The sequence below is a fragment of the Chelonoidis abingdonii genome, chromosome 7 (genome assembly GCF_003597395.2).
Source record: "Chelonoidis abingdonii isolate Lonesome George chromosome 7, CheloAbing_2.0, whole genome shotgun sequence".
Taxonomy (NCBI): domain Eukaryota; kingdom Metazoa; phylum Chordata; order Testudines; family Testudinidae; genus Chelonoidis; species Chelonoidis abingdonii.
Genome location: NC_133775.1, coordinates 73861307 through 73874791, shown reverse-complemented (window position 1 = coordinate 73874791; position 13485 = coordinate 73861307). Strand labels below are relative to the sequence as shown.

At 40.3% G+C, this 13485-nt stretch overlaps 1 protein-coding gene across 1 annotated transcript in view; it reads left to right on the top strand.

Annotated features, from left to right (window-relative positions):
• ANKHD1 (ankyrin repeat and KH domain containing 1) overlaps positions 1 to 13485 on the top strand; it is a 194308-nt gene that overhangs the window by 152046 nt on the left and 28777 nt on the right. The window contains 9 exon segments of the mRNA XM_075068051.1: positions 2405 to 2550; positions 2716 to 2827; positions 5149 to 5294; positions 6568 to 6710; positions 7524 to 7737; positions 9148 to 9323; positions 9697 to 9859; positions 11965 to 12060; positions 13058 to 13174. Of these exon segments, the coding sequence (XP_074924152.1) occupies positions 2405 to 2550; positions 2716 to 2827; positions 5149 to 5294; positions 6568 to 6710; positions 7524 to 7737; positions 9148 to 9323; positions 9697 to 9859; positions 11965 to 12060; positions 13058 to 13174 (1313 nt within the window).

The window sequence follows — 13485 nt, the reverse complement described above, 5'->3', positions numbered from 1 at the left end:
CTGTGAAGAGATTCAGTCCTGGTCATTTGATTTTTAGATTTTGATGGATCTGCATTAAAGTTAAATGTAATCTATTACTAAGAAGTCTTAAAAACAAATTAAATGTCTGAAGTACTTTTTCCTTTTTTCTCCCTCCAAAGAAAAGGTTGTAAAATACCTCTTCAGAAGGATGCTATTAGCTTATATTAGGGAAAAATCAGTCCTTAGTGTCTTACTGTTTTTTTGCAAAATATGAATATTTTTAAATCCACTTAACTTTAGCACTTAATAGTGTTTTGAACATGTAGAGGATTCATTAATGTAAAATACTGTTTAACACCCTGCTGAGGGAGGTAAGTATTAATGCAGAGGTTCTCAAACTGGGGGTCGGGACCACTGAGGGGGTCGTGAGGTTATTACATGGGGTGGGGGCGTGAGCTGTCAGCCTCCACCCCAAAGCCCATTTTGCCTCCAGCATTTATAATGGTGTTAAATATATAAAGTGTTCTTAATTTATAAGGGAGATCGCACTCAGAGGCTTGCTGTGTGAAAAGGGTCACTAGTACAAAAGTTTGAGAACCATTGTATTAATGCATATTACGTAGATGAAGCATAAGACCTTTGTATCTGGAAACTCATAATACAAACTTGATGTGTTCACAAGGTGCTTAGCTTTTGAGGTGAAGTGAACTCCATTTGAGGCCAGGTATAATGCACTACTCCTTTTACACTGTAACTAAACTTCATTGCTCACCTTTGACTCATGCACTGGAATGTGAGCCCTAACACTAAACTGAATGCCTTTGGGACTGTAACTGAAAACTTCTATTTCAAAGGCTCGGTTTTTATGTTTTTTAAACAAGTTATCCTGGCTTTAAGAACTCTGTTGGGTTCTTCCAAAATCTGCTCCACTTGTGAACATATCATTTGTATTTCAAATACCTATAACCAAACATCAGAATGTATTATCACTAAATGATGAGTGTGTCCTACTGTTTCTGATCTTTCCAGTAATTTAATCTTTATCCTATGTCATTAATTGATACACTCTATTTTCATTCAGTGGTTTAATTTTAAATCCTTTCCATTAGTGAATAACAGTTCATGGTAAAACTGCTGAAGTTTCTGTTTAGAAAACATTCTTATCACATTTTCATATTCCATCTTCCATTACTACAGAGAACATTGGCACTGGGAAAAAAAAATTCCTGCTGCTTATTTCCCATCTGAACTCATCATGAACCTCTGTCATTATAAGAGCTTGCTCCAGAAATACTATAAAACATTACATGCTTTGGATTAATTTTGCACTCTTACTGGTTAGAACAAATCACTTGTTTCTCTAACTGGCCAGAGCAATTAGCGTACAATGCAGAAATCTGGTAGTGCTGTGAGATGCAAATTTTGATGTCCAGAAGTGGTTTTCATACCAGATTTTAATTCTCTAGATCTTGTCTTTTATATTATAATAAAAGGTATTGAAATTTTTCAACTAGAAACAAGGTCATTAGGGACCTTTCCTGTCCATCTGGTTTATGTCAGAGCCCTTCAAATTTTTTGGGATCTTCCCTTCAAAAATACTATGTAGCGATGATCCATCCGTGTGTTGTGAGGCCAAGACTGAGCTCTGACCCTGGAAAATACTCATCATGGTGTTTCTGGCCTTTCTGCTATTTGCTCCTAGTCTTTTAATTTTAGCACTGTATGTAAATATAGATAATTCTTAGTTTCAAACCTCAGTTCAAATTGTGGAAAATTTAGAAAATAAAATCTCACTATTTGTATGTGTTTAAACTAAGTCTTTAGTGGAGATGGAATTTTGCAGCCCTGTCGTCAAAAGTTGCGTCACAATACATACAATTTTAAGGAAAGGAAATACTTAAATTGTCTATGTGCCTGTCTTGCCATCTTCCTATTTTTCCCTCTGTTAATTTGTTGTAACCAGAATTATTCTTGGAACTCACTTCTACTCTTCTCGCTTTAGTTGTTGTCTTACCTAGAAAATTAATGAAAGTGCTTACTACACTTTATATGAAATAGTTCTGATATATTCTTTGTTTCCTAACTTTTAGATTATGCTTTTATCATAAATCCTTTACTGTTGTCTGCCTAGAATGAACACTGAACTGTCACTGCTGAGGTTACAATAGTAGATTATTATCTTCATGGTTGTGTGCAGAGAAATCATTTGCAGATTAATCTATTAAAATAAGCTTTCTGACCCAAACACAGTTTGGACGTGACACTTGCATTATATTCTACAAACTACATTAAATAGCATAGTTTTTTCAGAGACATTTAAAGCTAAACTTTTTTAGAAAATGCATTCTTATAGTATTAAGATTCTATAGTACAGTACTTTTTTCCATTTAAAGTGCTCAATTCTCAAGAGTGGAATAACAGTGTTAGTGTTAATGTTTTTCAGCTGTGAATAGCAGAGTGCCCACTGGCTCCACTAGTTCCTCTCACACTACGGAATCCCCTGCACCCGAGCCCTGTGCACAGACACCAAGCAATGTTGGCTCTCAGTCTGTGCTCCCCATGTATCCTTCAGTTGATATTGATGCACATGTAAGTAATTTGGCTACAGATTTATCTGCTTTACTCTGACTTGTTTTAAAATTTAAAATAAAATGTCAGTCTAGCAGTAATTTGTTTTTAAAAAGTTGACCGTTTTCTGTGCTAAAAACACTTGCCATTTACAAATGTCAACTTCTTTTTCTCCCCACCATGAAGACGGAGAGTAATCACGACACTGCACTGACCCTTGCATGTGCAGGAGGTCATGAAGAGCTTGTGTCTGTATTGATAGCACGAGGTGCCAATATTGAACACAGAGACAAGAAGGGTAAGCTACCAAAAAATAAAAAAAAATCCCTACAATTTGAGCTCAAAGTTCACGTTAAAATGGGATTGAGTGCTCCATTCATCTCAGTGGGTGTTCTCATTCCCTCCTTCCCTCACCTTCCAATCCCCACGACTGTGCTTGTGAGCCTGTGCTGTGCACCAAGCATGCCCATTCTCAGCTCCTCACTCTGGCCCCAGTACTGCATGCTTCAAGCATGCCTACTCTCAGTTCCACATCCAGAGGGGCAGGACTTCTCTAGATGCCAGCTCACACAGGTGTGTGAGAGGATGCGGCTCAGGCCCCATCCTGTCGAAGGGGCAGAGCATCCTCAAATCCTGGGGCGCGAACATAGGGTAGTTGGGAGAGCAGCTCAGTCTCCAGATCCCAGCTTTCATGTTGGGAGTCTTGCAGAGCCATTCAAACCCTCTGAGAAGGAATGGGGCCCCCAGATCCTTGTGCTTGTGCACAGGAGAGGCGAATGTAAGATTAACAGCCCCCCTTTCCTTTCTCTGCCACAAATCTTCTCCCTTCCCCTACAACCCATTCTAATTTATGCCCCTTCCTTCGCTGTCTCAGCCCCCACACCACCAGCATTGCTACCACAGTCATTTTCCTTCACTGCTCTGACCCCACTGTTCCATAGTTCCCTACCTGTGCACCAAAAAAAAGTTACAAGCATCTAACAATATTATGAGTGCCTCATGTTAGTAAGCTCTTTACCAGGAACATATGCCTTGATTATAAGCACACACAGGTCCCTTGTTCAGGAAACATGATTACATAATCCTAACTGTCTTTCATCTTCCCTCTAGTTAATCAATGCTAATTGATTGATCAGTGCTGGTGCGCAGCTATGCTAATACTTAGTGTGGAAAAATAGCAACATGCCCAGCAGCCATTATTGGGTATCTGCATAGAGCATGTATAATGTATTATCTTTCAGAAAATAATTAAAAGCTTCTTCTAAATTAGCTGTATAAATTAGCAGGTGCACATTTCCCAAAAGTAAAACAAAAACCAGCCTCTTAACAGAGATGGTTAGTAGCAGTGTGCCACAGATCATTCTCAGCTTTCAGCCAAGGGAAGGGTTTGAATTTACAATGTGTGAGGGTGGCTAAGATTGTGATCATAGCACGTCTCCTTGGGCCACCAAATTTCTGTGACAGTGTGCTCGGTGCAAACCCTCTTGTTGAGGCTTGCTGCATGTGTGCATTTCAATTTCTTTGGCTGATGCATTTTTAGCATATACTGTTACAGGGACCCAAACTCTTCCTTTAATAACATTTTTCAGTATTGCTCCCCCAAAAGTGGCAGCGAGTATCATGCACTAAAGTTATAAGAATCTGACTGTGAAATGTCTTTTGTGGGGGCTGTATCTGAGGAACCCCTTAATTAAATGACCCCAAATTTGGGCCACTAGCTGTGCCCGTCATCCTATGAGGCACAGCAAGTTTTAAGACTATTTGAGTAAGAATGTGGATGTTAGAGCTCTTAGAAGAATCAGCCTTCAAACAAAGCTCTTCTCAACCTCAATAATAGCAGAGTTGTCTATGTGCTATAATACAGTACCCTAAGACTATTGGGATACATTTGGAATTAATCTTCTTGTCTGTGGATAGGGCCTCACCAAATTCATGGTCCATTTTGGTCATAGTCATAGGATTTTTAAAAATTGTAAATTTCATGATTTCAGCTATTTAAATCTGAAATTTCACAGTGTTGTAATTGTAGGGCTCTTGACCCAAAAAGGAGTTGTGGAAGGGTTGCGGTATTGCTACCCTTACTTCTGTGCCACTGCTGCTGACAGCAGTGCTAGGCAACTGAAGAATGGTGGCTGCTGGCTGGGAGCCCAGCTCTGAAGGCGGAGCTGCCACCAGCAGCAGCACAAAAGTAAGGATGGCATAGTATGGTATTGCCACTCTTTACTTCTGCGTTGCTGCCTGTACAGCTGGGCCCTCAGCCAGCAGCCACCACACTCCAGATGCCCAGCTCTGAAGGTGACAGCACAGAAGTAAGGATGGCAATACCGTGACCCCCTAAAATAATCTTGCGACCCCAGTGCAACTCTCTTTTGAGTCAGGACATCCAATTTGAGTGAAATCTGTACAGTATAAGGTAAAAGTGCACACGACCAGATTTCATGGTCTGCGACATGTTTTTCATGGCCACGAATTTGGTAGGGCCCCATCTATGGATGATCATTCTGATATTTGACCCAGGTATTTGTTGAATTAATCCATTCGTACATACTTTCCGGCTTGCTATTAATTATATGTTGAGTTTTTCAGAGCTGCTTCTAATTGTGATTCTTTTTGGATTAGGTTTTACACCACTTATTCTGGCTGCAACTGCTGGACACGTTGGTGTAGTAGAAATTCTTTTAGACAAAGGTGGAGATATAGAAGCACAGTCTGAGCGCACAAAGGACACTCCGCTTTCACTGGCGTGCTCTGGTGGACGCCAAGAGGTACAAATATTTTGCTTACTATTTCTTCTATAGGTTTTGAGTTGGTTTGTAAATTACTGCGTTCATTTCTTGTTCTTTACCCTTAAATTAATATTTTCATTTTACTAAAAGTCTTTAAACTTCAGGAATTGGTAGCTCTCTTGTCCCAGGAAAAGACAAGGGAATTAACTTTGCCTTGTTTATACAGCCCCACTATTGCAGCCCTTCACTACAGATTGGAGCCATTCATCTATCCAATTTTCGTAATATAGTCTGAAAATCCTCAGTTGGATAGTGGAGGAAGAAGGCTATTAAGCAATTCAGGGTACCCAGTCAGTCCTATCTTGCACCCTCCCCACCTGCGTAGTAAGTGAAGGGGCATTCTTTGCAGTACTTCCAACTCAGAGAGAGATCAGGACCAGAAACTAAACTTGTCTTACACATACACAGCCTTCCAGAACACTAACGCTAGACTAGCAGATATTTCCATTTTGACTTGTAAGTAGATGCAGTGTAGACCTGACTCACAGAAGATAGAACTATTTTTTAAACTACTTTTAAATTGAACTTTTCACTTTTGCTTCTAAGATGTTCAGTCTTACCTGCTTATGATGTCAAAGGCAGAGCAACTTGGAAGAAAACATGGGAAACTATAGTAGCACAAACGCACACATGAAAAATGCCATGATTGCAGGAGACGATAAATGTAGTAACTGGAAGAAAATGAGGAGGCTTGTAAAGGCGAGGCATGAGTGGGAGAAATGCCCTTCCTCTGCCATTCCCTCACCTCCCTTAACTTCCATCAAGATTTGGGCATCCTTATACTTTTTATTGGAAAGATTGTGCAACACAAACATAATCAAAATTGACTTAAGATTCACTTTTTCATTCAAGTTGTGGGAGGCACTGAAAGGGAAGCCCTCACAAATTTCAACTATATCAGACTTCCTAAGAACAGGATATGTCCTAAATCTCAGACCTCCATTCAGAGGAAGAGATTCCCTTAAAGGCTTCTAACTTCAGTTAGATAAAGTAATCTTTTTGGAGGAAAAGTGCTGCATTGGCACAACCCACACAGACTGTCTTATGAATAGGATTAACTGCTGGCTCTATACAGTGCATAAATTAAATTAAAGATCCTACAGGGGAACCTCGTCGCACTCTAGCCACTGCTGCCCATGGAAACTGGTAATACACTTGAAATTTTGAATGTGTGTTAGCCATTATCCAGGAAGTAGCAGAAAATTAAGGCCCAGTATTCCTTTAACACTTTTTTTCATGCTGTACATTTCAGGTAGTTGACTTGCTGCTGGCCCGGGGAGCAAATAAAGAGCATAGGAACGTGTCTGACTATACACCGCTAAGCCTTGCTGCATCTGGAGGATACGTCAACATCATTAAGATTCTGCTTAATGCTGGAGCAGAAATTAATTCAAGGTAACATACTCTCCATGTCATAGACAAACTGCAGTGTGGGACAGATGTTCCACTGTGGGTTTTATATCAAGGCATAAATTGGAGCTTGTAGTGCTTTCAAATCTCCCTGCTAAGTTTGCACTGTTGAAATGTTATGCTTTTTCTGACTGGATTCCTTTAGGGAAGCTGCTATAGATGATCTCCTGCCACCAAAAAAAAATAAAAACTGCCCTCAGTGTTTAGGTTGCTCTTGTGTCTGTATTAGTGCGGCATATGGCCCTGTGTACATACTTCTTTTCTCCATATTGGGATCTAGCACTCTAGGACTTTGTTTCCAGTTGAACTAAATAGAGGAACCACCCAAAGCTCACAGTGGAGCACGTGTTCTTTTGAAGCTCTACATTTCAGTCGCTCTGGGGCCCATAAAAGGAAGAACTAAAACACATGGATTTGTCTGTTAAGCAACCTGTGTTCGCGTATTGTATGAAAGTTAACTCATTTTGTATCATCAAAATAGGTTGAAGTGCAGATGTATTTCTTTCTGATTTAGGTGCAGGCCCAGTTATCTTTTTTTTATTATTTAAATGGCTTAGAATTAGTACAAATATATACTTTAGCAAAACCTATTTCTTCTGAAAGAGAACACGTTCTCTTAGCAGGTTTTAAACTGCAAATATCCTATATCCTGCTGGTTTTCAATAATCTGTTTTGAATTACTGATATTTTAGGGCAGTATTTACTATAAAATGTAAATGAAATGTACTTGGGTTCCCAGAGGATTCATCCAGATTCATCTAGTTCTGTGATCTGTAGTTAATTATTTTCTCTCTTTAGGACTGGGAGTAAGCTCGGCATTTCTCCTCTGATGTTGGCTGCTATGAATGGCCATGTACCTGCAGTGAAACTGTTGCTTGATATGGGTTCTGATATTAACGCACAAATTGAGACCAATAGAAATACAGCCCTCACCCTGGCCTGTTTCCAAGGCCGAGCAGAGGTGGTCAGTCTCCTGTTGGATAGGAAGGCCAATGTTGAACATAGGGCTAAGGTAAGCAAACAGACTAGCTTTCTCTTCAGATTTATTTTGGGCAAGAGGATCTCTTTGATTTGTCAGCTTTCTTGAAGTTTTTCTGTTAATATAAATCTTTGAGCCTATTTGCCTATGTCAACTTCACTGATTTAAAAGCAACCCCATAGGATTGATGGCCATATATTTGATCGTTCTTGTTCAAAGCATCTCAAAGTTCTTTAAGAAATCTCTACCACTCACAAGGAACTGTAAAGTGTAACACTTTACCAAAACCTCATTATTCTTACCCTGGAAATCAGCAAATTAAAAACATTCTTAAGCAAAAACTAGTGTGCTAAAGATAATACCCACTCTGTGTTCCAGTTTCTGTCAGAATGTCACTTTTTTCATATACTGTGAAATAGTCATTACATGTGAAAAACAAATGTGATTGCTTACGAGTGGCATTCATCTACTTTTTCCAAAACAGCTGATTCATACTTTCTGAATAGGAAGCAAAATAGGTCCTGACTACTTTTGGTCTTTAAAGATCATGAGATAATAAATTTCCAGGTTAACATGGCTAATGTTCATTAACAGAACACATGGGTAGAGTCTATAAAGCAGAAAAGGAACGTAATAGTCCATGTATTTTGACAGTGATGCACAGATGTGGCTTGCCATTATATGCACTCAACAGAAATGGTTTAGATTAAGCCTTTATCTCTTTTAGGTGAAATCTGTGGTGTTAGTATAGAACCCATGGTTTAAATTTTGAGTTCCTGTTTCTCTTACATTCTGTGGGCCCCATTCTTTGGTACACTGGAACAGTGTTATGCCTCATTCCTGTTGCAGAGCTGTCCAAAAGTCTGCATAGACTGACACTTGGATTTTACCAGCACAGGGGAATTTTTGGTAAATCCTAGAGCTGCAGCTCTAGTATCGTCTGTGCCTCCTTTCCCAGCTCCTTGTGCTGGAAATGTGACTGGGAAAAGGGTGTGTGGCCAGTGTTCTCTTCTGCCCAGCTTCTGCAATGGCCACGTGGGGATGTTGGCAACTGATCTAAATTAGAACACTCTGAGCTGGGGACTCAACTGGTATCAGGACAGCGCCAGTGCCAAAGGGAATCCAAAGGTGGCGTGGAGTCACTTGTTTGACCCTGTTCTGTGCTGAATGCTCACTGTTTGCTTTTGGACCTCTATTTCCCTCAGTTTTAAGGGATACTTTTGTTAATTGCAAGCTTTTGCTATTGAGATTAACATTTGATGAGATTTTGTCATTCATTTGTCTAGTCTACTGTAAAAGCCAAGATTTTAAAAAATTTGCCTGGAGTTAGACTCCTAAATCCATAAATAAGAGGCCTATTTAAGTGCTGAAACCTTTAAAGGCACACCCAGACTATATTTTGCATCAATTGAATATTTTATAACTTGTTTGTTTTTCAAACAGACTGGTCTCACCCCTTTGATGGAAGCTGCTTCTGGTGGGTATGCAGAGGTTGGAAGAGTTCTCCTTGATAAAGGAGCAGATGTCAATGCTCCACCTGTGCCTTCCTCAAGAGATACAGCTTTAACAATTGCAGCAGACAAAGGCCATTACAAGTTCTGTGAGCTCCTGATTAATCGGTGGGTTATTTCTTATTTCATCAGTAACATACTTGTTCTGTCATGGAGTCCGTCTGTGGACAGAATCACAGTGATGAGGAATAGAGCTTAGATTCTGTGTTTCAGTAATTGCTTATCTATGATTTAGAGATTAATGTAGATGGGAGAGATGTCCATAGCTCTGTTTTAATCCAGGGATTTAAGTCTCCTTTTTAGTTTATGCTGTAATTTAAATAGCAAAGGATTTCCCAGCATAAGTTTTCTAGCTCACCACTGAAGGTTTGTCAGTGATGAAAAAGACGAACTTAAGTGCAGTTTGAACATCCATATTTTTTTAGTAACCTTTTCTATATGTCAGCCAGGTGTGCCTGTGACTTACATTTGCTTTTTTTAGGGGAGCACATATTGATGTTCGTAACAAGAAAGGAAACACGCCACTCTGGTTGGCAGCTAATGGTGGTCACTTTGACGTAGTGCAGTTACTTGTGCAGGCAGGAGCTGATGTGGATGCAGCAGATAACCGGAAAATTACACCTCTTATGTCAGCATTTCGTAAGGTAAGTTAATAAGGCAAACTTTGATCTCATGTTTCAGCACTGAATACTTTCAAAAACAGTTCTAAATTGAAATGGGTAGTCTTGAAAGTGTCAGGAATACAAAACATTTTTAAGATAAGTATATTCTACAGAGTTTAAATTGCTGTTTCAAAAAAGGGCTAAAATACGGCTCAACACACCTGACTTTTGAGGGATGATCTGCTTCGGTTTTGTGTATTCATCAGAGCATACGTAATTTTGCTACTGTCAGTGGGTGAGTGTCTGATCTTGGCATGAAACCATTTCACCATCACAGGTCTCCAGCCAACCATCCTCTCCTCCTTTCAAGTCCACCACAGCTGTCAGTGTCACCAACCTTGCCCTTGTTCCCTGTCTGGATGAACACGTCTGTTTTAAACTGACCTAATTGCTGGATTCACTTCTGCATTTTCTGGTCACTGTTGCTAGCTCTGGGTCACAAGCACACTTCCCAGTGCAGACTCCATGTTCAACATGCTTCTTTAGCAGTGGGACCCTGCATTTCAACTGCCTTAGACCCTGATACCAATGCCACAGCCCTCCCAAGTGCCTAGTAGCTTAAACATGTTATCCCAGAGTCCACCTGGCTATGGGAGCTCGGGTTTCTTGTTCAACTCTTCCGGGACAACATGGCAGGAAAGCAAGGAGGAACACAAGCTTAGCAAAGGAATGTCTTAAGCACAGATAATTTACTCCTAACACAGCACAGTAGAGAGTTGCAAGACTTTCACATTTACACACAAACCTGAATGCAGTTGCCCTAGGGCTGATCTCACCCTATCTGAGAGTCCTGGATTCGGTAAGCATCCATAGGCTAGGCTTACCTTCCCTCCTCCTTAGCCAGGTGGTCTTGGATGTGGTGGTGGTCACCCGTGTGACTCAGAGAAACACACTTCTTTTTCTATACACTGACTTTCCAAAGTGCCAGGGGTGCTCAACCCCTGGCTGTGCCCTGGCCCCACCCCCGCCTCTTTCTGCCCCCGCTCCACCCCTGCCCCACCTCTTCCTACCCAGTTCCACTCTCTCCCCTGAGTGCAGCATCCTCACTACATGCCCCACCCCTCCCCCCCGCCACAGCTGCCCCCTGCAATCCACAAAACATCTGTTTGGGGCGGGTGGGAGGCACAGGGAGAGAGTGGCGCTGATCCACAGAGCCTGCTGGTGGGCGGGGGCACTGGGGACGGGGGGAGGCGTGGAGGGGAGCTGATAGTGAGGGTTTTTGTTCCCCATGAGTGCTCCAGCTTCCGGAGCACTCATGGAGTCACCACCGATGTCCCCCTTTTTCCCCATTTGCTTCAAATAGGGGAGTGCCAGGCTCCAGCCTCCTCCCCATCAGCTTGTGTGTAGACACAGATTCAAAGTCAGAGGCCCTGTTAGTGGAAAAACCCATTGTTCCAGTATGGGAGTCGTTCAACGTTACTGGCCCTGGATTGCTCTGTCATAGTTTGTCAAGCATAATTTTTCCTTTAGGTGTTAAGCCCCTTTTACAAATTGGAGGCAGTGTGACTTGGTGGGCAGAACACTGAACTGAGACTCAGGAGACCGCAATTCTATTTTCACTCGGGCATTGACCTAGGCAAGTCAGTTCAATGGAGTGCTGCAGTTTTCCCATCCATAAAATGGGGCTAAGGGTACCTGCCTCCTTTGTAAAGGGCATTGAGATCTACTAATGAGAAGTGTGTTATAAGAATTAGATGATGATATTATTAATCCACAAAGGAGGCTACAGCACAAAGTAGAGCCCCTGACGCAAAACGGAGTATATAGTTTGACAGACGCATTCCCAGTGCTCACAAAAATTGGGCTTATTAAATTAATTTTAAAAAAAATCTCTCCCAACATGTCCTGTCCTTTATATTTTAGACAGGAAGCTATTTGGGGAAGGGACTGTCTTTGCTACTGTTTTGTCCACCACTACGCTCATTGTCAGTACTTTACCAACACTAATAGATGCTTTGGTACTTGGCGATATTTTATTTTAAATTACCATTTCAGATGTTAGCTTTATAACTGTCATGTCAGCTAAAATTGTCACCCACTCACTTCCGCATTTACAGGACACTAGAATTTTATTTTATTTTTTACAGGGTCATGTGAAAGTAGTTCAGTACCTGGTAAAAGAAGTTAACCAGTTTCCTTCAGACATCGAGTGCATGCGATATATAGCAACTATAACTGACAAGGTGAGTTTAACTGACTTTTTGAGAGCAGACTTAGTGCATTAAGGATATTTAAAAATATGTAGGTGACCCTACCGAGGTCTTAACAAGTATATAAAATTGAAACTACACATTTTGCATGTTAATTACGTGTTGTCTCATGTTAAGTTTGGTGCCCAAATGGTAGATCTAAGGTCATTAAAAGACTGAATGGATAATTGAGCTTGGTTACAACTATGTGAAACGTTCTCTTCCCACTATTTGTTATGTGGCCTTTGCCTTGCCCAGAGCACCACCAGCTGCTTCTTTCTGAGCATACATGAAATGCCTATCTTTGACCCTTAAAATTTTGGAGCTAAAAAATTTCTTTGTGAAATCTTAAAATACATATATAAATATAACAAGAATAAAATATAAAATTATTTCAGTTTTTATACAGCAACTTATTTAAATCTTTCCATCATGGATTCATCACATTTTTCTTTTAAATCTGATTAAAATGTTAACAAATTAGCTATAGGAAAATGAAAGTTTCAAAAGTCAGGTTACAGCCAGCTATTCTGTCACTCTCTATCAAAGTGAGTCATATGTAACTTAGTTAGTTATTTTTCCTTCTGCTTCAGAACAGAAGAGTATTAAGGGGAAGGGCCAACAACAAAACCTCTTGAATTCAATTTTATTCTTGCTTTTTTAGGACAGTTTTTTAAATACTAAAGTAATTAAGGAACGGGGACCAAATTAACGCATTTATTTCTAATTTTAAAAAGACTTCATACCTACTAGAGGAACTTTTCAGATGTTCACGAAACTACCCAAACTGGGAGGAATAATGTGCTTCCTTTATTGCAAAACTACCTCTAAAAAAGCTACTTTACAAATGTTAGCACTCTGTATCTTAGCATGGTGGCGTAGTTGTATGTTTAGAAGTACCAGTGAGCCAGTCATACACTTTAAGAGCAAGCTGCAATAATTAACTTCAGATTTTCAGGATTGCTTTAATAAAATAACTCTTATTCTTCAGGAACTATTGAAGAAGTGTCACCAGTGTGTGGAGACAATTGTGAAGGCTAAAGACCAGCAAGCTGCAGAAGCAAATAAGAACGCCAGTATTCTGCTGAAGGAGCTTGACCTGGAAAAGGTGAGTGGCGAAATCTGTCATCTTAGGTTAGTTCTTGGCCAGTGCATCTGCATATGGCAACTCTCTCTTTCAGATGTATGTAAGCTTACAGGGTTTCCCTACTTCAATTTGTAGCTGTTTAAAAACAGCATTAATTTATATTTTGTAATAGAAAAGGTGGATTTTGGGATATGTAAGTGAATAGATAATTAACCCAAAAGGTTATTTACAGAAACCACTTTGGTTGTACTGTTTTTTGTTTTTGTTTTTTTTTTCACCCAACTTTTGCTTTTTCGGGACCTGAGAATTTTTCAGGCAAGGACCAAGGGGCA